Source organism: Cottoperca gobio, chromosome 12 (genome assembly GCF_900634415.1).
Source record: "Cottoperca gobio chromosome 12, fCotGob3.1, whole genome shotgun sequence".
NCBI classification, from domain to species: Eukaryota; Metazoa; Chordata; class Actinopteri; order Perciformes; family Bovichtidae; genus Cottoperca; species Cottoperca gobio.
Window position 1 is genome coordinate 12,268,592 of NC_041366.1, and position 25,056 is coordinate 12,293,647.

The 25,056-nt window shown below is 40.2% G+C and overlaps 2 protein-coding genes across 4 annotated transcripts; one reads left to right on the forward strand and one right to left on the reverse strand.

The window, feature by feature from the left end:
- Positions 1-160: 160 nt before the first annotated feature.
- On the forward strand, positions 161-13,470 carry slc20a1b (solute carrier family 20 member 1b). Its single transcript, XM_029444268.1, is given in 12 exon segments — positions 161-436; positions 1,456-2,172; positions 2,497-2,637; positions 3,821-3,906; positions 4,198-4,294; positions 7,429-7,548; positions 8,733-9,008; positions 10,109-10,331; positions 10,333-10,740; positions 10,872-11,057; positions 11,187-11,271; positions 11,808-13,470. Coding segments are annotated over 11 exon segments (2,127 nt in total). The 5' UTR covers positions 161-436; positions 1,456-1,823; the 3' UTR covers positions 11,964-13,470.
- Positions 13,471-18,327: 4,857 nt separating this feature from the next.
- Positions 18,328-25,019, reverse strand: pcyox1 (prenylcysteine oxidase 1). 3 transcript variants are annotated; one of them, XM_029445324.1, is made up of 7 exons: positions 24,775-25,019; positions 24,417-24,557; positions 22,858-23,064; positions 22,567-22,741; positions 22,252-22,463; positions 21,743-21,895; positions 18,328-21,657 (listed from the first exon to the last, which is right to left on the reverse strand). In XM_029445324.1, exons 2-7 carry the CDS (start codon positions 24,526-24,528, stop codon positions 20,987-20,989), a joined length of 1,530 nt encoding a protein of 509 aa, XP_029301184.1. In that variant the 5' UTR covers positions 24,529-24,557; positions 24,775-25,019; the 3' UTR covers positions 18,328-20,986. The 3 variants fall into 3 exon arrangements, with proteins under 3 accessions (XP_029301184.1, XP_029301183.1, XP_029301185.1); XM_029445323.1 differs by having other exon boundaries at positions 20,987-21,657; positions 24,794-25,019; XM_029445325.1 differs by having other exon boundaries at positions 20,987-21,657; positions 24,913-25,009.
- Between the last annotated feature and the right edge of the window lie 37 nt (positions 25,020-25,056).

Here is a 25,056-nt window from a genome sequence, read left to right on the forward strand (position 1 = left end):
AGAAGACTTTGCTGTGAAGTTGGATCTTCTGACGAACATTCATTGAACGCGTGATGAGTAAAAAGAAAAAAAAGACCCGCTGACAGCTGGGCGGGTTGTGGGCGGGGCTTCATGAGGGTATATCCAATAAAATAACCCTCTGTTCCGTTCACCGGCACGAACTAGTTGTATACATGAGGCTGCGAAGCTCTCATTCAATCTGAGATGTTTCTGGATTTGGAGTAATTTCACATCGAAACAGATAGTCGTACATAGCTTTTGGCGTAGTCACTTCATTTTTTAATGTAAGGCGTATTTTTTGAAGGTGGTCAATTTCCAATTCCGTTTCATTTATCAATTATCCCGCGCGCGCTAACGTAACGATATTTTCTGTGCGCGCGCTAGCTTACAGGCTAGCAATCACTATTCTTCACAAGTCTGACAACTGCAACGTGTGGTAAGTTTTATAATTTAGACATTCTATCAGAATATTGTATTTATTATACTCCGTAACTAACACTCATTATTCGTTGAAAGCGTAAAGCTAATGCTATCGCTCGCTGGAAGTATTAAACCATTGTGCTCTGTATTCACCGCTAATGATAGGAGTTATCTGTTTGCTAGGTAACGTTACTATGCGCGAAGAAGGGGACCTAGGCAACGTAATTGTAGGTTAAGCATCATGTTTAGGATATATTATGGTTGTCGATTGTAAGTTACCGTCAGAATGAACGACACACTGCTATACACTGGGTTAACTTAATGAACGCGATATAAACTGTTTTAACGTTTATTATAAGGGAACGACACTCACAACGGTGAATTCCCACTCGTTCTTTGAGTTGAGTCACATCCGGTTGCAACCCCTTTTTTCACAAAATACACATCAGACATTATTGAATGTGTGATACAGTAGCCATTATAGCGGATATAAATGTAAATTAATTACTTATTCCACCCCAAACCGGTCGAGCTATGTTATCATGTAAAGCGTTATGAACAGATGGCGTTCGTGTTCACGGCTGTGTTCTATGAATGGATGACGACACGTGCACACGTAAAAACGGTTATGTTAGATAAAGTACTCCTATGTCGCAACGACATTCATGGTCAGCAATGCTAAACAAAAACGACATTAGACTGTTATAAAGATGAAGTGTCGGGGTAAAATTAGAGGACGTTTATGTAATATAACCTCAGGTTTCTTCCTGCGACAGTTACCGAAAATGGCTTCCCATTGAGTTTTCAGCAAAGACTGCTACTAGAGATGCTCCTTCCGGTCTAAGCGCCTGCTGGGCTTTCCACGTTTGACATGTTTTAGCTCATCTATTTGCCCGTTTAAAATCGTCCCGGTTCTCCATGCAATTCCGTAGTGATGTCGGTCGTTTTGTGTATGCCTTTTAATGACTCTCCACATGAAGGTCGAATTTGGAAAAAGTTATTAAAGCAGACCTTTTCTGTCTTTTGTATTTTCAGGATGTACCCCTGCTCATCTGCAGTTAAAGTTTCACAATGGCAGTTAGTTTAATTAATTTGGTATCCCAGCACCAAAGAAATAGGAACAGATCTAGTTTAATTAAAGGATAGCAATACGCCCCACACTACACCTGTCTACCTTGATTGTTTTCTGGTCAGTACCAGTTAAACGCAATACAAGTTTGCACTGCTAAATCTCAGAAACCCTGTTTTAATCGAGCAGGCCTAAAAAGATAATTTATTTATTTTACGATTTACCTCTGTTTTTACTAGCTGCTGTTTATTAGTAGCATTATTTAAGTAGCTCTATTGACAGGCGTTGGTTCCCTTTTTTAGATTGTGACATAATTTCTCTATAGTATACAATCATGGTTTCAACAACTGCGACTGCAATAATACTGACAGTAGGGGTAGTGACAGCAACCCAGACTGCTCTGACAGGGTACACATGGCTGCTGGTTCTCGGCTTCATCATCGCCTTCATCTTAGCCTTTTCTGTTGGTGCCAATGATGTTGCCAACTCATTTGGCACAGCTGTGGGCTCTGGAGTTGTCACCTTGCGACAGGCATGCATTCTGGCCACAGTGTTTGAGACTGTAGGCTCTGTGCTTCTTGGGGCCAAAGTCAGTGAAACTATCCGCAATGGTATCATCGACGTGGACATGTACAATGGCACTGAGCACGTGTTGATGGCTGGATCCATTAGTGCCATGTTTGGTGAGTATCCACAGCATATCTTGTGTGTAATTAAACCTACGGTCATTGAACCCTGTGACTAGAACTTTGTGGCACGTACAACCTGGCTCCATTTGGTTATTACAACAAGAACATTTAGATGTCAAACTAACACCTGGAAATAGGGATGCGACTAATTGGGCTTTGCCTGAAAAAGCTTTAACCAGTTTCTATTGTGTTGTTGTATTGTGCCACAGCCCTCCCAATGTATTTTTGTCTTTAAAAAAAATGTTTGGAGTTGTCTGAAAAGCTGATGTGAGGTCAACAATGGCAACTTAATGTGATCAATTTATTTATTCTCATTAGGTTCTGCTGTGTGGCAGCTGGCCGCCTCCTTCCTTAAGCTCCCCATCTCTGGGACACACTGCATTGTTGGTGCTACTATCGGCTTCTCACTGGTTGCCAAAGGCCAGCAGGGAGTCAGGTGGCTTGAACTCCTCCGTATCGGTAAGTCAGACATTCTTATCAGCTGACCTAGAATTGTCCTCAGTGTTTATTTGTAATGCCATTCTAACGCATCAGCCTATGTTGTGTGTATTGAGAGCCATCAATATGCGGCAACAAACTATTAAATGTAGGCATGACAATTCCAGATTCAAAGCTGAATTCACAACATTATTATCAATTGTGACTCCAATAATAATGTTGCTGTCAATGCATATCAGACAAAATGAGGCGATTTTACTCTAAGCGTTACAGGAATATACTGTAGAAGTTCTAATTTCACAAGTTGTTTCTCACATTTGTTGCATTAGATGGTGGATTGCAGGTCTATGTTCTGCTACGGAAAGCCCAAATCTTATGTAAACCAGACTGCCCTTTTTAGAAAACAACAAATCGCAAATAACAATAAAGCTTTGGGAAAGGTCTGACATTTCATAATGGGGTCCTGTGTTTTCCCTAGATTTACTTCTTCGGGAAGTGGTCTGCCACGGGGGGGTGCACAAGGTTTTATTTGTTGTTCCCTCCTCTCCTTTCTTCGCTCTGACTGTAGGTGTGTGTGTGTGTGTGTGTGTGTGTGTGTGTGTGTCTCGGGAGGGAAGCCCCGCCCTTCGCAAAACAGCGGAGGAGTCAATGTACAAAGCAACACTGTAAACACTGAAACGTGCACATAAATTTGATAAATAACATAAGTGTTTACTTTATTTAATAGAAGAGCACCTGTTCAATGTCAAAAGTGAGTTGTGAATATATAAAAAAGAAATCCACAAAAAAACCACCTTGACTTTATGTCAGCTGCGCCCCTCCAAGACATTGGTAGGGGAAACACTGGGGTCACAATAAGAACCCTTATTCATTGAATGACTGACTGAAGTATACAACAATCCACCTGCCTGTCCATGGGACAGGTAGCTATGTTGGCAAAATAGTGGAATACTTTCCTCCCTTTCTTTTATCACAGAAATTATGTTACTCGATAGTTAAAATGGCCCACCTGGCTATCCTGTGACAGAAGTTGAGATGAGAGTTCCTGTTTAAACCTGACATGTCATGATTGTTTCCCTTCAGTAATTGCCTTTCCTTGAAGAAACCTTTATTTTCATGGAAGTAAAAGGATGTGTTTTTGTGACAGACTTGTCAGATATTACATTTCCACTAAATTGCAGTGCTCACGTTTCTTATATTACAGTTGCTTCCTGGTTCCTGAGTCCCCTTTTGTCTGGAATAATGTCAGCCATTGTTTTCTACTATGTGCGAATGTTCATCCTACACAAGGTAAGCTGGCTGTTATCAAATTGTAGATAGTATTAGTTTCTGAGTGACACAAGAACCTTCTGGAGTGATGTGTTAGGGTCAGTTTCAACACTGTACTAGTCCACTGCCAAAAGGAAATAGAGGAAATGTTTGTTGCATGGTGATAATCAAGCTACTGTTCTCTAAAGCAGTTCCTTATCCACATCATAAATCAAGATTCAAATGACTGTAACCTGACAGCAAAACTGGGGCAGTTCTGTTCATGTAGTGGACTTCGTTTTTCTGACTTGATACTCTGTTTTGTCCCTGTAGAAAGACCCTGTGCCTAACGGATTGAGGGCCCTGCCTGTCTTCTACGGCGTGACTATGGGAATTAACCTGTTCTCCATCATGTTCACTGGAGCACCGAGTGAGTGTCATTGTTTCAGTCATTTTGCTCTGCATGCCTGCCCACAGCCACAGCTTAAAATAAACTGCTCCCTCAGACAGCCGGATGCCCACACCTATTCCAGACTGAACCAGACTGTTTACCATTTTCGCATAAGCTGTGTTTATTTTAACATGTTTTTTGGGGCTTTCTTGCTTGTGGTTCTATGTGGGTCATAGCTGGCATGAAGTTTTTAGAGCGGAGCACAACAGGGAGATGGAAATAAGAATTCACTTAACTGTTGACGTCACTGTCTGCCCTTCAGACGTGAAGGAGGAACAGAGAAGTAAAGAGGGTGTTTGTAATGGTCATAGTTGTCCACTGCCACTATTTGTATTGCTGCTCACAACTTGTATAGTAATGCTCTGAACATTTGTTGGATTTTCGTATTATAGAATTTCCTCCATTAAATGAGCAACTTTTGCTCCCTTTTTGTTTTCTTCTCTCTACAGGGCCTAACAGTTCAAGATGTTAGCAGGCCTGGGCCATTAAATGGCGGCTACAGGCCAGAGTTTGACCAGATATGCATGCACATCAGCAGCGTTCTCACAGAGGAGATGCAGTTCCAGCATAGCCCATAACCCTGCGTAGTCAGGCACATTCTGTACAGTTGTGTGAAGTCCCTCCCACATCAATACACTGTACATGAGGACCTGTACTTGGGTACCTCACATGAAAAAAAGGTGTGAAACTGCATTTCAGACGCCTTAACCAACTCACTGCATCCTCTTAAATTGTCACCAATCACACACGGATCTCATTGTTAAAGCCTCAAGATTGCAGTGGAGCCAGTTTAACATCCGGTTAATCAGTTTCCTGCATGATAAATAACGATAATAAGACAAAGCATGAATCACAGCTAATTCAGTGTCCATCCATGATAGTTTTTAAACTGCCTTTTTTTATCAGCTTAAGCCAGACATCAGTTGTATATTTCAGGCCCAGGTTTGGATACACGGGCACACAAGACACCAACGGCTCATTATTGCTGATCTATGAACCCTAATGCAGCAGTGATCTCTCCTCCTAGCTGAGTACAGTATGTTTGGTTCCCTGATCTAGATCTTATCATAGTGGTGCGATTGGACACCAGGCATCCCACAGCACATTCCTATACTCAATATATATACACCAGTGCCAGAGACCTCAAGTCAGCATGTGCATGCAATTTGGGCCAGCAAAAAATTTGAGGGTCAGCTGTTGATCCTTTACAGAGGAGGCTTAGTGTGACTTGAGTGATTTTAAAAAAAGGTGTGAAGAACCCAAGTGCTGTCACTCCACTCATTGTAAAAATGAAAATCTACCACATTAACAGAATTATGATATCATGCTTACCCCGTTAAAAGGTTCCACACGTTTGTCAACTGGATATACAGACTTATGGCTTTAAGTCAGTATAAAATCACTAGCAAATCTTCTGCCCGAGTTACCCTCAGTAGCACCCAGGAGCATTGGTTGCTCTGGGGACACCAAACAATCAGCAACCTGAAACTGATGCACACACCTTGGACTAAATGACTTATTTTAACCTGAGCTATGGCCCTGAAACAAAATCTTAGGTGTCTTTTGTGGCTGCCATTGGGATGGATAGATACTTATTGTGAGGTATGAACTCTTTCAGATCCCTTCAGTGCTGCATCTCAATACAGCTGTCACTTAATCCTAATACTGTTGAGTGCTACACTGGGTTCTAGACAACATTTGAGGACAAATGGCCAAAGTTTCCATGCCAAGTTAGTCATAAACTGCCCCTTTTAACACATTGTAATTTTGGTTGGCGGTGAGATGCGCATATAGTAGTGGAAAAAAAAACAAAACATGTTGTTGTGTGATGTAGGTCACGGGATACAGAGGTTTATGGGAGGGGTTTGGAACGCAGCCGTGGTTAAAATCAATTTCCTGTGTAGTCCCATTCATCCCACTGCAGGGCTGTGGTATAAACTCACTCCTTTTGTGTGGGAGTGTTTATCACAACGCTAGACTTAGGCTAGCTTTTAAAGCCTCTCTTTTATATATTGTAAAAACAAACAAGTCACCCTTACAAAGGGTATTTATCTGCATTGTGTCAGGCCCCTTTTGTCATTTTCATGTTTGTTTTTTTGTGGAATTTCCAGAGTGTTTAAGCAGAGCAATGTCTAGCCAGCCAAATCCCACCTGTTACTGAATGTCCCACGACATGTGAGCTCAGTGAAAGAAGGGAGTCTGCTGTTGCAGAGCCTCCTTCCAGTTTTTTCCTCTAATGCCTCCAGTCCTGACAGGAGTGAGCTTCCATTGCGTAACTAAATAAACATCAGTTGGGTGCTCTGCAGTCTCATGCTGCAGTGTGACTCAGTAGAGGGAGTGCACTGGACTCAAATGAACACAGCAACAGAGTCACTTATCACTTAGCCCTTGTTATCTTTTGTGTATCTTAAACTCTGTTCATAAGCTAGTGGATGTGTAGTTTTGTCTTTTTGCATAATTATGGATGGCCAAGGTCACCTTATTTTCAGCAGCTTTTTGTTTTCTCCTAGCCACACTGCTTACTTGCATCCTCTCTGTATGACAAAGACGACGGCTTCCTCGGGGGAAATTTAAATAGTTGCCTTTTGCCAGCATGTTCTGCATTATATCTACCTCTGCTGCACCAGCTTTGCTGCAGTCTTGGCAAGAGTGTGTCCTTATTGCTACAGCAAACGGCTCCAGTGAAGGACTCCACATTCTTTTTCTCCTTAAGTAATGAACTTTAATATCCATGTGCAGTGTTGGCAGGGCATTTTGGAGTTATGGTAACATTTTTGCTCTTTCACGTTTTTTCTTTAAAGTGTTTCATAACTGTTCACACCAATGTGTACATATGCTTTCCATATTCAATTAGGATGTTGCACAATGAGGCAATGCAGTCGTGTTGTAACAACTAGAGCTTAAAGTTTACCCACATGGTCAGATGTCAATGAAATTATTGCCATTTTCCTTTATTGGTGCCACATGTTTTTTGATTCAGAATGCATTCCTCCTAACATGACCTCCATGTCCTTGTCCACTAAGAACGGTAGCACCCGCTGCCTTGTTTTTTAAAACTGCCTCTCTCTATTCTGTTTGTCTGATTCTATCCGTGGCACCTGGCGATCTTTCAGTGCTGGGATTTGACAAGGTCCCTTGGTGGGGCACCCTGCTCATCTCGTTGGGCTTCTCCGTGCTGACCGCCCTTCTGGTCTGGTTTATTGTCTGCCCTTTCCTCAAAAAGAAGATTGAACGTAAGTCACATTTGTTTTTGTTTTTAGTTTTAGTTTTAGGCATCCTGATGATTCAGTGTCCCTGTCATCAGTTTCTGCTGACCACTGAAGCTAGTTTTCCTCACCACCATTGGACAAGCGAGGGATTTAGCGTTGCACTTGCAACCTCGACGTATTCACACTGGGATCATATTAATCCAGCAAATGGAGTTTAGGGATATAGCGCTAAGTCGCTCTAATGAAAATCAGCTGAAAATATTGTCATTCGTTTTTGTTCTATAATCCTAGATTTAAAAAAACGGAGCTGTCCGTATTTACACACCAATGGTGTGGTTTAAGGGGAACATTCATTTTAACCTTCATTAATGTTTTGTAGTCCTATAACGAGACAGTGCTTTGTATTCAGTGGTCTCATAACAGGTTGTCTTGCCTTTTTGTTATGGCATTAACAATCTATTGGGGCAAATGACAGAATAGGTGTTTTTGACACTAACTAGGGCATAGTTTAGTTTTCAATGGAACCTTTTTACAAAATGTATACATTTAAAAGGTGTTTAGTTTTCTCTACTAAAACACTTATTTGCAAGAGACTGATCGTAAAATATTTTTTGAGTGATATTGACCGTACCTGTCCAGCGTCTCTTCTAGTTACAGAAACGACAGCTTTATCTGACCAAGCAACATCGTTGCTATCAACCGGCATTCTGTAGACAAGCAGCCTAATTGGGTCCTAGTGATCCACTAATTGGTCTTTAGCCCCTTGACTAAAATAAGCCTACGGTTGACTTAAAGAGTTGACATGGCATTTACAGTGCATGTGTGGGTAGAAGACAGAGGCTGACTGAGTGCTTCAGGTCTGCTCCTGACTAGCTCGGATGATGCAATGGGGCCAACTGGTCAGAATACTCTGTCAATGTTTTCTATTAGATAATTCTCAGAGTATCTTATTCACTTTAAAACTACAAACTAATGTTATGTGAGCCACAGGCTGTGATTTCATAAGTTAAGCTGCTAGTGGTAGTGTAAATATGTTCCTCGTAAGGTCATAGTCCATTTATCATATCCTGTGAACACAGGTTGTATTGATGGGACACCTCGCTACAGCTCAGGTCAAAAGGAATATGCTGTGCTAGCAGTATATCTCTGCTGTACAGTGAATATGTCTGAACATGACCCCAAGCAATATCTCACTCCTCCCCTACTAGGAGATATCAAGGCTTCCAGCCCCTCTGAGAGCCCCTTGATGGACAAGAGGGAGCTGAGAGAGGCTCACTGTCCAATCCTGAAACAGACTGCCAAGGAGACGTCTACCGCCCCAGCTTTCGATCAAAATCCCTCTGCTCAGCCCCAGGCTGCCCCTGAAGAACGCAGGGTGGCGTTTGACATTGGAGATTCTGACGATGTTGACGATAATAAGGAACGCAAGGTGGCGTTTGACATCGGAGATTCTGATGACACCGACTGTAACAATGCAAATGGTGGTAAGTGTACCATGAAACGACAGTTACAAAATATGTAATTGAAAATGATTAATTCCATACATAGGCCTGTCACAATAACTGCTTTGGATTAACAATGTATTGTCCTAGAAAAAAATAGTACTGATGGTATAGTAATGCAAGTACACAAATAGGTGGAGAAGAATAAATCAAATTGACTCGGGCTCTTTTAATGGTAGGAAAATCCCTGCTGTTTATTCTGGCATTATGTTGGCTAAAATGTTTACATTCTTATGTAAACACATTGGGCAATATCAAGGTCAGCAAATATGATCGAGGTCATGTCCCTAAGTCGATAACGTAACTATCGTGACGGGCCTAGACCATACCTGTCAACGTTGGAATTTCAAAATAAGGGACATTTTCTGGCGGACTCCACCCATACCGTTACAGCTCTGAGCCGGCCAGCCCCAAACCATATAATGTAAATGTAAACACATAAGGGACGGGTTCAGGAATTACATGTTTATTTAAAGTATGTATTACTTGTACAGACATGTTTATAAGATGTATGTATTTTAATTGCATATATACATTGTATTCAGTGTGGGAGTCCCTAGCATCTGCAAGGGACTTGTTGTAAACATAGGTTGCAGACTTTGCCTGCCTCAAGGCTAGCTGAAGGCTACATTACATCTACATTGACATCTTTCCCTCAGCTTTGGTCACTTGGTTTGCCTCTGAAACAGTTCTTGTCACAAATGAAGTCATTGACAGTGTATGTTTGTGCCTCTTGGGCGTGCTTGTGCTTGGACGCTTTTTCCGGCGTGTGCGATGCTAACATCTGAATGGCACATTTTACAAAAAACACGAGTTTGCCCGACTCTGCTTTTAATAAATAAGGGAAGGTCTCCTCCCATTTGGTACTTGCATAAAGTTTTAATTTGTTTGTCAGGTACAACTGCGTCTCCATCCATCTCCCGTTCACTGACTCTCATCCCTATGCTTTCGTCTTCTTCTGTGTTATTGTTCCGGTTTTCTTCTTTTCCTGGGGAAAACGGGAGGGTTGACGGGTATGGCCTAGACGTGCATGAAGTTAATGCAATTTAAGACTAACCCATTGTATTACCCCTTTTCTGCAGCCCCCGAACAGGCTCAATTAAACGGTCACGTCAACAACCAGCAAATCCAGCACAGCAATGGCTCCACAAATTCAGCCCATCAGGTTCAGTTCAACAACCACGTTCAGTTCAACAGGCCAGCACAGATCCCGAGTAACGGTTACAGCCAGTACCACACCGTTCACAAGGACTCCGGCCTCTACAAGGACCTCCTGCACAAGCTCCACCTGGCCAAGGTTGGTGACTGCTATGGGCGAGGGGGGAGACCGACCTATCCGGCGTAACAACAGCTACACCTCCTACACCATGGCCATCATCGGCATGCACGGAGACTACAAGCATAAAGAAGGTGAATACCATGCCTACGAGGATGGTGACAAGGTCACAGGGTCGGGAGGTCAGGAAAGAAAGCGCATACGTATGGACAGTTATACTAGCTACTGCAATGCTGTGGCAGAGCACACAACTCCTGAAGCTCTGGGAGAGAGTGACGTGACACTGGAAATAGCAAAGGAGGACGCAGGTAGCAGCAAAAGCTCTCTGGAGGACGATGGGCTCGAGGCGGACAAACCTGAAGTCTCAACTCTCTTCCAGTTCCTCCAAATTCTCACCGCCTGCTTCGGATCCTTTGCCCATGGAGGAAACGACGTTAGGTATGCAGATTCCTTCATGAAGGTCATGTTATCTGGCATTTTATTTTGTCATGTAGGTGACATTTTTACTTGTATGGTTCAACGCAAAATCTTTAAACCCTGTTGAAATAATGTTGTTCTTTCCTCTGCAGTAATGCCATTGGACCATTGGTATCTCTGTGGCTGGTTTACACAAGCAGCAGTGTGTATTCAAAGGAACCTACACCTATTTGGCTGCTGCTGTACGGCGGCGTTGGCATCTGCGCTGGACTCTGGGTGTGGGGACGCCGTGTGATCCAGACTATGGGCAAGGACCTTACACCCATCACCCCCTCAAGGTATAGACTCCACAGAGCTGTTTCTCCTTTAGTCATAAAACCACATCCTCCCCAGACATTACCTGAATTTAGCAAGCATGCGCAGACATCCACTGGACAGACTTGAGTGTTGTTGTTTTCCCCCTGCAGTGGTTTCAGCATCGAACTGGCCTCAGCCGTGACCGTCGTGGTAGCCTCTAACATTGGCCTGCCTGTGTCCACCACCCACTGCAAGGTAAGCTGGTCAAACACACTGTGGTCTGGGAACACTGGTGAGACCCAGGGGAAGAGACTGTTGGGTGAGGGAGGCTACACTAAACAGGAACCCAGTCTGGGAGACTAAATGTGGAGCAACCTTCTTAAAGTTTGACATTTTAGGTATGCAGACTAGGGCACGGGATGAAATGCGATTTGATTTTATCGCACACGTGACTAGAGAAAACCTTTTAGCTCTATCATGGGAGAGAAGTGAAAAATGGAGCCTGATTTTATAAAATGCATGGAAGAAAGTGGACTTTTATTTTATGATCTTTATTTAAGATTGTTTGGGTTTTCACAAAAAGATGTTCACTTAAAAGTGTTTGATACTATAAAAATATATTTTGTTAAACATACTGGAATTGCTTAAATTTTATTAAGTGCCTTTTAAAAGTATATGGAATATTTTGATTATCAGGATAATTGTTCATATGCTTAATGCAGACACTTCATTTTGAAGTCATAAGTTTAAGGAAGATGATGGGATTTGTCTGACCACTGCTGTGTTTCCAGGTTGGCTCTGTGGTTGCAGTAGGATGGCTGCGCTCAAGGAAGGCCGTAGACTGGCGTCTATTCAGAAACATCTTCATGGCGTGGTTTGTGACTGTGCCCATCTCTGGTCTGATCAGTGCCGCCATCATGGGCATCTTCATCTATGGCATCTTCTGAGCAGTCGGCTGCACCCCAAGCAGGGGAGGAGAAAGAAACCGCTCCAGTGCGCACCAGGAGAAGAGGAGTAAAGTTGGAAGGCCAAAATATATCATACCTCAAGCCAACAACTTTGGAAGAAAAAGGAAAACAAACAACTGTTTGAAAGGACTTGAGATTTGGGCCTGTGGTTCTCGGCTGCATCATTTTCAACCTAGAATTTGCCGTTTGTTCCATTCTGGCCAAATTACTTCCCGCGAGAAGCTTGCATTTCTTTGTTTTGACTTGCTTTTTCATATCTTCTCATCCTGTAACGAGTTCATCTAAAAAGAATCAACTTTTTTTTTTTTTTACTCATTCTTCCATTTTCTTTTTTTTTTTTACTTTGCAATTATGTATATACAACTAATGTATGTTTTTAATTTTGTTTTACATGTTTAGAAAGAAATTAACAATTTAAAATGCAGTATAAGCTTTTTGTAGATGCAACTCTCCAGTCATAACACATGCTGAAAGTAACTTGGATGCAAAAGAAGTATTTCTAGGTGGCGGAACGAGTTTATTTGTGTGTGCGTTTTACCACAATTCATAGTAATAATCACTATTAATTCATCTCGGATCTGACTTCCCTGTATCTCCTAAACTGTGGGACTTTTTTTTTTCTTCCCCATCTGATGTAGAACTAAATTGACTGTAAACTCAGAAAGGTTGGTGACAGTGTTTCCTACCATATTTAGAACTAATGGACAGTTTGTAGTGTTGTATGACACACTTATCTGATTACTTTACACTGTGGATGTCAACACCTACTGCATAAAGTCAGCACACTTGCCAGGAAATGAACCCTAATCAAAGTCATAATGGATTATTTGCATTCCGGTCGTTAATATCTCCCGAGGCTCTCCCGTCTCCATCAGTGCAAAAATAACTGCCTGAAATTATTGTTTACTTGAATTTGAGAAATGTAACAACTACCGTAAACACATGCTCTCAAACAAGACTTAAAGTCTCCTGTTAAAACTTGATTAATCTTTGAAATGCTTTAATTGTCCTTCAGCAGGATATTTTTATTTCTTTTATCAGTTTACCCTATCTCGGCTACTTCCCAGTATGTTGTGTTTTTTTTTTTGTTTTTTCTGTGGAATTTGCACCTGCCTAGATATTTGGGTAATTCTAGCTTTCCTCTTTATTTCTTGGCCTTTTGAATGTGAATAAGGTTTTTAAAAGAGGACAAATGGAACCCTAAAACTGGAAGTTATCTGAGTGGTTTGGTGTTGAGCCGATCTGGTCTCTTGTTTGAATGAGAGCGGACATACGTTGCATGCCACCAGTGTGTGTGGGGTCATTTGGCTGCAGTACTAATGCATATCAGATCTAGACATGCTGTAGTTGCCTTAATTGTTTTTGATTTTCCCTTTAGGTACCAAAGAAAAGTTTTTGTTTTTTTTAAATGCACATGAACATACACTAATCCACACTTGTGGATGGGAAAAAAAACAAATAAAAATGGGAAAATACTGCTGTTGAACTTGTTTTCTTCACTTCACTTCACAATTAAAACGATCTATATTACAGGTCAGATAGCAGACTCTCTTATCCAGAGTGACTTACAGGGACAGTCTCCCTGGACAACTCAGGGTTAAGGCTCTTGCTCAGGGGCACAATGGTGGCAGCCCTGTTATTGAACTCCCGACCATCTGGTGTTCTGTTTGGAAGCCGTACCACCAGGCCATTGCCACCATTATAGTAACAAACGTTATACCCTCAAATTCCAGTTCTTGTGGTAAAATACTACGATATTATCTGAGTAAAAGAGTAAAAGCAGTACAGAAGTATTTAGTAACAGCATATAAGAAGACAAAAGAGGACAGGTTGTACAGATGAGTGGAATAATTCCTCTTTATTGGCAGTAAGCTCAGTGCCGCTCAGGCGCTGGGTGATGAGTAAGCTTTGGAATCCACGTGTTGCTGTGCTTTCTCACTCCAGTAGATCTGTGACGCAGGGACAGACAAGAGAGGATTCCTTTACGCTAGCTTTACATTGCAAACACCACAATTCAGTAGTTTTCCAGGGCTCTCAGAGCAATTCTATGAATCGCCTCTAGGTTTTTCTCATGACTCACTCCTCCTGCGCAGGTACTCATGAATGATGACTGTGTGTGATTGTTACTGCTGTAAAGCACAAAGAAAGGCCTATTCTATACATAAAGGGTTATGGGTTATGATGTATATGTTGATTTTCTCTTTTTAAACCAGATTTCCCTTCTCAGGAATATGACTTTTCTAATCATCTGAAAGATGACCTTTATCACTGCATCAATAACCTTGGATCAGAAGATTTCCATCCATTTTAAAACAATCTTTTAGGGCAGGGACAGTGCATCCCTGGTCTAAAAATAACCAGAAGCAGGTGTTGCAGTATAAATCAAGCACAATAAATACCAGGGGACAGACGCCAAAGAGTGCCCTGGATTCTTGTCCTAGATTTACTCGTATACAAGGAGGACTGTGTTCAAGTAAACAATCCCAGCATCTTATTTTTGAGGCCAAGCATCATCACTGTGGTGACTTGAATATCTATGTAGAACACTTTTTCTTCTGTTTTTATACGTCTGGAAGAAATACAAGTTCTGAAGTCTACGAGCTGCTAAATTGTAAATTTGTAATTGCTCTTGAGGCATTTTACTGTCTGAACACAACCGTTAGAGGTTTTTAAAGACGTAGCTTTTAAATGTAGCTGAGACCTGACTGTCTGCGTTTTTCACATTCTGTTCATTGCATAACCAACAATTTAACTTTCATTGTGTTCAACTTTCATTGCTTTTCAAAACAGTTCACCACGTCTTGCCTCAGCAGGTAGATAATACCAGTAAACAGATGAGGATACGTTCAGCCTTAAGCTAAACCATTACTGATGTATGTGTGTAGCATTTAGAAGTTTCCACCTTGTTCATCCTTGGTTGAATCCTGACTGGCTTCATCTGCAGAGGAAAAATTGTAAAATGAATAATAGTGTGGGGGATTCATCAGTGCAGTGAGTCAGTGTGGCCGTTTCACTTGATCTTACCCAGACGACTCACAGTCTCTGGCACTGCCTCATGGTTCTCTGGGAAGACATTAAAATGTTAAACAATAGGGATAGTAAAAAGCTTTTAAATCCAATTTGGACAAACTGTTTGTGTTAGTTTTATTGTTTATCTCTGAAGTGAGGAAATGAAAACAAAAATACATTTTTAAAAACAACATATTGAATGTTTATGAGATGGATGATCGGACAGGATACAGGATGTGTTTGTTTAATTCGGATTGATTTGTCTTTGTGTTGTTTTTGAATGTTTCATTTCATTTGATCGAGGTGTGTGTGGTGAATATGGGGCATATTTATGTTTAACAAGAGGGGTGGGACATGATAGCTATCAGCTGTTTGATAGTTAGTTTTTACTTCTTGCTCCTTTTCGGACTTGAAATACTTATTATGTTGTTTATTGAGAGTTTGCTGTGTATGTTTGCTGGATATTTTTGTTTTGATTTCTTATTTATATTATTTTTTTTTCGCATGTTCCAGATATAAAGAAGTTTAATTAACAGCTGAACATTTAAAATATTATTTGAAATTCATGAATATGTGAATAACGGAGTTCTGCTAGAGAAGGAAAAAAACACACACACAGTAGCCTATTATACAAAGCTTGTAATGTAGTGCTTGCTTTACTAATAAAGTAAAATAAACTAATAGTTATAGAGTTTTACATCACTTACCTCGCCTCTGTCGCCCTGTCAAAAATAACAAAGACACAAACTGTCAATGAAAAAAGCTGAAATTACAGCTTCATTGTGCTGCTGAAATAAACTGCAAACAAAAAGCTAATGTCACAAACTCACCATATGTTTCCTCTGAAGAGGACGAGGACGACTCTGTGGGGGAGTGAAATAAGTCACCAGGTTGTGATATTTTACATGCAAGTGTTCTTAAAGAGCCTGCAGAGCTTCCCTAAACTGTCCTTTATCGCCATCTACAGGCGGATACTGGAACAGTACAACCTGTCTCACCTTCATGAGCTGCTACGTCAGAGTTCCCACCTCCCTCTGTTGGAGGAGGATGTCACAGTTAGTACTGTTGGATCTCAGGTACAGAAACATCACATGCTGTCTTTTAAAGACCGCAGGATGGTTTTTACACACCTGTGTTGTCGTCCACAGCTTCAACATGCTCCTCCACTGTTGGAAACATTTCAACAGGTGTCGTTTAACACAACATCAATATGTGTTCTGGTGTTTATTATATAAGTATAACTTACCAGATCCATCTTTAACAGCCTCTGTGGTAAATATTTCAAATAGAGTATTACACACTGCATCTGAATCAGCCGTTGTTTATTTTTAAATGTTCATTATATGTAGTTCCTCTTACCAAGGTAGTGGGCTTCCTCATTCTGTTCCTCTGTAACTTGACAGGAAAAGGTAAAGAAAAAAAGTGTTTTACAAACTGTGCTGTAACACAATGGATTAAAGGTATATTTGCTTATGAAGTTGCCTCATTTTGGGTTGTGGCCATTGCCCTGGACTTTGGTCAAACTTACCATTCATCTGAGCAGCCTCGTTCTTTTGAGCAGCCTGAAACTCCATCTGATCTGTGGAGACAGAGGGAGAAAATCATGCAAAACAAAAAAAGAAAATTGGCAGTTTGTGTAGTAATGAAAGTGAACGTAGTGTTAAAGGATCAAACTTAAAATAAATAGAAAAACAAAACGGTGTGGTAGGTGAACACTGTTGCAATCCATTTGTGCCCAAAGACTATATCGTGTAAGAACATTGAAGAACATTTGTTACACTGCATATGTGTACATCTTTGATATTCAACTTGTTACGAGTTCACAGACACAACATTGTGCTCCTTGTAGTTTCTGAGATACAGCTATGTTCTGATCATACCAGTCTTTGGACACATGGGATTAGTTTTCTTCTCTAAAATATAATAAAACATATAGAAAAACAGTAGTCGCATGTGCCCAAAGACTAAGTATAGTATGATAAGAATTTTCTTTTACTTTTCAGCCAAGATTTCTTCAGATTTGTACTAAAGCAAGCCAACTTTCAGTTGTGGGCACACATGGGTTAATACACAGACTTAACATAAATAAACATAATAAGAGTACATAAAGTACATAACATATTAAACATCAGTTTCACATTCAGCTCAATTGGACCAATGCTCTGTACCTATTTTCTGCAGTTCTGTTGGCCCATCTGCATGAAAAAATATTATAATTGGATCAGTTTTGAGCCATGCAAGTAAGTATCATCATCCTACATAATTATTATTATTATTGCTGTTAAACTTATTATTATTATTGACAATAATTCCTCACCCTGGTGAGCAACTACTTCCTCTTTCTCTGCAGATTCCAGAGATGCTGAGAGAGCTAGGAATCATCACAAGTACGTCAGTCAGGCTTCAGATAAATACATAACTGAACATCTCCTGCTGTAAATAAGCATGAATTGTCATACACGTTATCGAGTAAACATATATAAAAACAAACCAAAGACAAAAAAGTCCAGATTTCCACCTCAGAGCCATCAATGGAGATCATCACAATTTAAATTGTAGTAGTGAAATTAATAAACATAACTATTTCTTCTTCTTACCAGAGTGAAACGCAGCCACGGCGAGGAAAACACATAGTGGCGCTAGAAATCTCATCTTGGCTGTAGGTCTGGGTAGTGGAAGATTTTGGGTTGCTGTCAGTTCACAGCTTCTTATAGCTACAGTCACATCACATGTTTTGCATGGACAGGCGGCTCTGGTACCATTGTCCCTCCCTACCTGAGAGGACAGCTGGGTGGCACATCACCACACAGACGCATCCTTATTCAGGCCGTCAATGCCACCCATTGTTAGCTCTTCAGTCACGCGGGGCTTTATTTGGGCTGCTACTGTGTCTACAAAAGAGGAGTCCTTGCATCTAAGCTGAAAACAATGTTCATTTCCTTTTGGGAATGAAAATGGTGATTTCACCGCACATCCTTGGCTCATGAATGATGGGTCAGTAAGACAATTCCTCAATTATTGGTGCTGAAAGAGAGGATGCAAACAGCTGTAGCTATTACATGTATTACTCTGTCATTAAAAGAACTGCAGAACATTTTACTACTTAAAACTAAGGATAGGGGGAAATTAAAATGAATGTTAAAAGTGAAGTGAGAGAAAGAAATGTAAACAAGAGTACGGTACGATTGGGAAAGATGTTCTAATATAAAGACAAGAATAAAATGATCAATAACACAATCACACAATTCATTTATGATGCAAGTTTGCTTCATAGAAAGTGAGATCTATAAGATCTATTTGGCTTTGGAATAAAATGTCAAACAAGAGTACAAAGTAGACACGGTCTCATCCCTTTATTGTGATTGTACACACTTGTAAAACATACTGTTTGATCTGGGAGGTTTCAGTTTCTTTATCAGATTAAATATGAAATTAAAAGCCTCCATTTATTTGTCAGTCCAAATACTCAAGAGAATTAAGTGTAAACCTAAAGCTTTTCTGTCAATTAAGCTTCACTATTAATATTATTGTTACAGTATGTCTTGACATATCCTCACAACCAGAATTTATTTTCAAATATCTAGAAAAGTACACCTCAAAAAGTGCTTAAGAAACAAATAGCAAACTACTACTCGTCTTCCCAAAGTGGCTAAAGAACATGAAAGCAGTTCAGGAAGGTACAGTGACATCCGATAAACCACAGACACAGATTCTCCTCCATATGTTACAACAAAACACAGAAATGTTCACCTTATTTAAAACACAGAAAGATCCAAAAGGAGAAATTATTTCTAAAATTACAGAGAGATTTATCATTTAATGAAGACCAATTACTCTGATATCTTTAAGGCACAATTATAGTTTTAAAAAGCTGAATTTATACACCCTGTCAGTGCGATTAGACCGTCAAATTATAGTCTTATTAACATGATCAGTACAATTAAACACAAAGATAAAAACATGGACTTTTCATAACTGACATCAATAACATCAAATTAACAACGTCTAGGTTTCTTGCTAACAACATGTACAGTGTTCTGAGGAGGTAGAGAGACCATCATGGGAAGACACATACGTCCATCAATAAAAGGACATCTTGGTTTATGTGGCACCAACAAGCAGGTTGTTAGCTGTACCCTGTTAATAACAATAACAACAGCAAAGCACAAAAAGAATCCATCTAAAAATCTATTTTATTTAAGACACACAGAGAGAGGAACACAATGTGTCTGCCCTGGAGTGCAGCGTGGTTCACAGTGTTTGCAAAATTCAGCTCAGTACAAGGTTGACCCACCTTTTAGTGGGATTTGTGCTATTGTTGTTGGTGAACGATGAAGTGCGGCTACCGTTAGGATGATTCAAGCATCATTCCAGTTGGTCTTCTGTTTTCCTTAGTCTTGCTCAACACTGGTAAGAATAACATTGTGCTCACCAAGTTAACTGCTGAGATCTGGCATAGCTTAAAACAAGGGTTTTAAACATGCCGTACTTATTAGGAAGAGAAGGCAAACAGTACCATCAGTTTACAGAAGGACTTCCTGGTTGAACTTTAAACTTATTTGTGTATTATTTGTGTCTGTGCATTTTGTGCGTAGAGCGGCAACAATAAGTCAACTTTTATAGAAAAATAATCGGCAATCGATTAATCGTTAAGTAAATGGCAGAAATTGCAGTTTTCAGCCTCTCATAAGGAGATTTTCTGCTTTTCTCCGTCTTATATATCATATTAAACTGAATATCTTTGAGTTTAAGACTGACAACACATTTAATGGCATCTGCTTGGACTTTGAGAAACTGGGGTGGACATTTTTTACTATTTCTGACATTTTACCAAACAATGAATCGATTAAACTAGAAAATAATCTGCAGTCTAATAGATAATAAGTTGCAGCCCAAGTAGTTTTCCTGTGCAATGAATTATTAAAATACAGTGGTTTATATAATGTGCTGGTACTGTTGACTTGTGTACATCCTGTCTGATGGTTTGACTTCTCGTGTTTGTTTTCCCATCAGACTTCATTTTAGCAACGTGACAGCTGTTCCCAGATTTTAGCAATTACTTTGCTGAGTAAAGGAAAGAATTGATGGCCAAAACTACAACAATAAGATCCAAGTTGTAATGAACCAGAATTGTCCTTTAAGTTAAAGGCGAGGCACTCATCTGGTCAGACGTTTGGTTTAGGTGTTTATTGTACTTTGTGTTTTTGCGTCTGTAGATTTCTCCAAAATTCAGCAAAAGTGAGAATATTTAAAACATACATTTCAGAAAACTTGTAAAATAAAAAAGTAGTTGTCTTAATGTCTGTAAACAACTGGTGAAGTTTCATGGTGTTATCTATTAGTAATGTATATTTTGTACCCTATTCAATAGTAATGTCTTGCAAAATGTATTGAATTGTACAACATTTATCTTTAAAGGCTGTTTTCTTTTTGTGATTCTCTGAGCCCGAAAGCTTTACTTCAGTAGAAAAGAGGGAATCTTTTATAGCCTTGGCGAAAATAGATTTCTTTTGTTTTCTTTTTTAAATGGCTGATGACAATACTTTCTGATTTATGGAGTGATACAAAGATAAATCCAAAATTCCCTGAGTAAATACCTTTGACTCTCATATGTTAACAAAATGTAACAATCATTTTGAACCTGCCTTTATCCAATTTTCTGATTTTTGTTCCAGAAATGTATGCATGTGTACTTAATATTATAATGCTTCATTTGCATATTTAAAAATACATTTTAGAAAAAGTTTAAATAGAAAAATTAATTGTCTTAATGCAAGTCATCAACTGGGGAAGTTTTATAGTTATATCTATTTATTCTTTTTACCCAATTCACCTGTAGTGTCTCCCCTTAGAGGGGTCAGAGCATCCCATATACCTGAAAAAGATTTAGGATTTGCCCTGACAGGAGCGTAATTATTGTGCAGCACGCGTGTCCATGAGTATCTGTGTGGGTTCATACTTTACTTGATTGATAGTATTTAATTGCTTTTAGTTTAGAGTTCCCCTCTCAGTCGGGTGTGCAGGTCTTCCTGGTCGATCTTGCCATCCTGTTTGTGCCAGCGGTGGTGTGCAAGCAGGGCCACGTTCCTGGCAGAGATGGCGCTCATTTCCATGGCGCTAGCTGCCCACTCCACAGCGTTGAGGTAGTACAGCCGATTGTGCAGGATGAAGGGAGGTGTCTTACGTTGCGGCGGGCGGTAAGAAGGATAAGCCGACCAGCGAGTCTCCGACACCAAATCCCAGGAGAGGAACATGTCCTGCAGCTGCTCCTGGGACAGCGGCTGTGGGGAGAACACCTTCCAGACTTTGGTCTGGCTGGCAGGGGGTCGCTTGTAACCCTGAGGGATGTGCACAGGGTCGATAGAGCTCAGGCTGTTGATGAGGGAGCCCTTCAAGTCTGTGGTAAGGACGTCCGACACGGTGAAGTCCGAGGCCGGCTGTATGGTCCCGAGGTAGGCCATGTTGAGCATGCCGTGGACCAGAGTGGAGACAGTCTGGTGGTAACGTCCGGGGTAGTGAGACGGTAGTGGAGGGGAGAAGCCTGAGAAGGTGATGTCAGACTTTCCCTGGTGAAGTGGTGTTGCTATAACCACAATGTCATACAGAGAGTGTGCAGAGCCTGATTCTCCAACATAATTAACTTCATAGAAACTGGTTGTGGTGCCTGAAAATGTGAGACGGAGGGTGAGAAATCTATCGGTGGGAGAAAAAGACCAGTTCTGTACCAAATGAAGGAATGTGAAAGATACCTGTCTTGGATGGTCGGACTTTGACTGAGATGGAGGTCACTCTGGCAGGGATGAGCTCACTTTTGCTGTGGTACAGCAGTCCTGAGCACACTTTCTTATTGCCTCCATCCACTGCCCACAGGCCTGGATCTGCTCCTGCTAATGACACTGCCCCTAGAAGACAGGACATGCAGTACATGTTACAGCTTATTATTGATTTATAAATACTTCATATATAGTTGATTTCCATTGAAGAAGAATTCACCTTCAGGCGATTAATGAAGCCATAGCTTTTGTATTTGAGAAACCGTTATCTCTGAAGAAGGAAAGTGTGCACTATTGTTTTCCTGCACATATATTAAAAAGGCCACTAAAACTTGCTTTCAGAAACTTCTTAAGGATTGACATAACCAAAACATATGGCCTACAGGAGCTGAGCTATTGTGACATCTTCTATTTTGCAGCTTATTAAAGAAAAAATCCTTGGGAGATGTGTGAACCAATCCAAACTCTTACATTGTAAAACTTACCCACAAAGCCATTGAGGCGGACACTTTGGCCATAGTTGACACGAGTGATGGGTGCAACAATATCGTTGAGGAAGATCTGCGAAAATCCTTCGGCCATCATGGTTTCCTCCAGGGTCTTATTGAGTAGAGTAAGAAAATTATCGCCGCCCATGGCGTGAAGGAGCCTATCCACACTGGAGAATGAGTAGCCATACTGCTGATACTGGTAGATCCTGGGAATAAAAGCATTTACATGATCATCGGTGTTGATATTCCTGGATCTCATGCTAAAAAGAATGAGCTATAGGAGCCATGACCAATACTTTCCATCCTCACCTCATGAATTTGTCCAAAATACTCTCCACCCACATATGCATTCGGAGAAAGTTGAAGCCGTATCGCCAGAGCATGCGCAAAAAATCTACAATATACCAGTCACTCTGTTCAAACGTTAGCTCCTTTCCGTCAAATATTGCCATTTTAGAGGGGACATCTTTCCTCGGAGGAATACCTGGAAAAAAAAAACATATAGTAAGAGGGTTTCTAAGCTTCAAATATAGCGGACTACATAATGGTTTTAATTATATGTGCATTCGTGACAAAGATGTTTAACTTAGAATATGTTACCTAATCTTTCAATGAAGTGCTTCATGTGTAGGTTCAGAGGATGGATCACTGAGCCTCCCGTCTCATACTCATAATCTCCGATCTTCACTGTCGCTAGTCGTCCGCCAACCGCTCCAGGTTCAAACACATCGATCTTCACCCCGGCTCCAAACTCCTGCCTCAGATAAAACGCTGCAGATGTGCCAGCAATGCCTGCTCCGACCACGGCTTCAAAGGAGCAATGACAACAACGTAAACCAACTTTGTAACACGCTCAGATGGAATCTCTTGAGGTTATTTTGAATATGAATATTTTAATTTGATTACTAAAACTCTGTGTACTAAAAGGTCCATATGTATATTTAAGAGGCATTTTCACAAGTTTTATTTCATTTGACACCTGCAGCTTTAATTTAGTGAGATACTTAAATTAGACGCATCTTATTATGATATTCTCTTAAGATGGCTTTTTAAAATTCTGTAGTACAGCTGCAACTAAACATTATTTCCATTATACATTAATCTGACAATTGTTAACATCGATATATTATTATTATTTTTGATCTGTGTATAAAATGTGCACAATATTTTCCCAGAGCTCAAGGTGATGTCTTGTGAAGCCGGTATCAGCAAATGTTTTGCTCAATAAATGACTTAAAGTGATTAATCCTTTATCAGAATCGATCGAATATCTGATTAATCGGCGCATCAATGCAGTTCCATCTGAGGAGGCAATATCAGCGTAGAAGTGACCTACTGATATCCTGATTCAGTTCAATCATATGGAAAAAGATTAAATTATTGGTGATCATTCAAATTGACTAATTGACTGATGGATTTGACAAGGCACTACAGGATGCCCAGGACAACTAATCAGCAGTTTAGGTATTGAGGGTATTTTATTGCAAATCTCCCTGTGAATTCACGTACTGTATCATTGAGTGTGCCTCCAGATATCAACCTAATTTCCACAAATTATGCTCTTTATGAAAATAATTCTGTCTAATAATCTTTTTTGTTACTTAAGTTGTATGTACTTAAAATATATTGAGTTTTCAACTTGCTTGGATTTGTTAATGCAACCGATTTCTGGGTTAGGTCAGAGTGAGAATAATAATATGATATGAATAAAAAATACAGCAGTGAAGTGATGGTCTACTACAGAGAGCCGTCACAATAATAGAGGATGCGCTGATAATGGCGATCATGCTAATGTAAGGTGATCAACATTCAGGTGATGTAAAAGTAAAAACAGTGCAAGAATAATGCTTGCTATGAATACAATATAATACCAACTAAAATAAATATATGAACAAATATAAATGCAGATTGAGTTTAAGGATAACATAGCCAGTAATTTACAGTCCACAAAAAGATGATTAAAATACAATAGAAATAGAATTAATATATAAACAAACACAAATTATGCAAAGGCATAAGGGAGGATAATGCTTGTCTAGCCTCCAGTGAGTTAGACTTTAGAAGATGGAAGCATCAGAACACAATATAGGAGGTAAACTAGTTATAGAAAGGAGAATAGGTGTGTTTTGTTTTTTACATGCACCCTGGGACAGGCTTACCTATCCTTTGGGGGTTATCTCGCAGCTCTGGGGCTGAGGCTAGACTTCTTCTCCCAGTTTGCCAAAGCCCCAGAAACAGCAGAGCTCTCAGTGACAGGGTTCGTGGATTCATTGTGGGCGCCTAGTTCTCTACAGGAGCATCTGTACAGGAGGAATACACACGAGCCATGATCAGTACGTACTGCTAATACCTTGAAGGCAACACTCAGTCAGTTTGGTCAAAGGTTACTTTTACAGTTCAGACTCACGCAAATAATAAGAAACAAAGGAAATAGTAACATCACTTATTATGCAGTCGAGGCTAACGCTATCATGTTTGTCTAATATTTAAACATCTTTATAAACGATTTTGACTCACAATTTCAGAAGTCACTAACGTTACAGGAGATCTGCGTTTGGTCCAGAAGTAGCCTTTACAGAGTTATCTTCAACGTAACACTTCAAGAGAAATGCAATGCTCGGTAAAAACCTGTCTACTTTAACAGATAAACTTAACTGTTAACAAAAGCTACTATAAGACAAAAAGTGTCAAAAACTAACTAAACTTGTTAAACGGTTGAATCATGTCGGAGCTCCTTGAACGTCTCTTAATGTTGAGACACACTTCCGGGAACGCTTACGTTCAGATTTCACAATAAAA

What these genes read in the sequence shown, in the direction of transcription:
- pcyox1 (XM_029445324.1), bottom strand. Translation starts at nt 24,528, where the DNA reads ATGAATCCACGAACCCTGTCACTGAGAGCTCTGCTGTTTCTGGGGCTT. An exon ending in GCACTTCATTGAAAGATTAG is followed by an intron (nt 22,742 to 22,857) that starts GTAACATATTCT and finishes TTTTTTTTCCAG; the next exon opens with GTATTCCTCCGAGGAAAGAT. An exon ending in ATTTTGGACAAATTCATGAG is followed by an intron (nt 22,464 to 22,566) that starts GTGAGGATGGAA and finishes TTTTATTCCCAG; the next exon opens with GATCTACCAGTATCAGCAGT.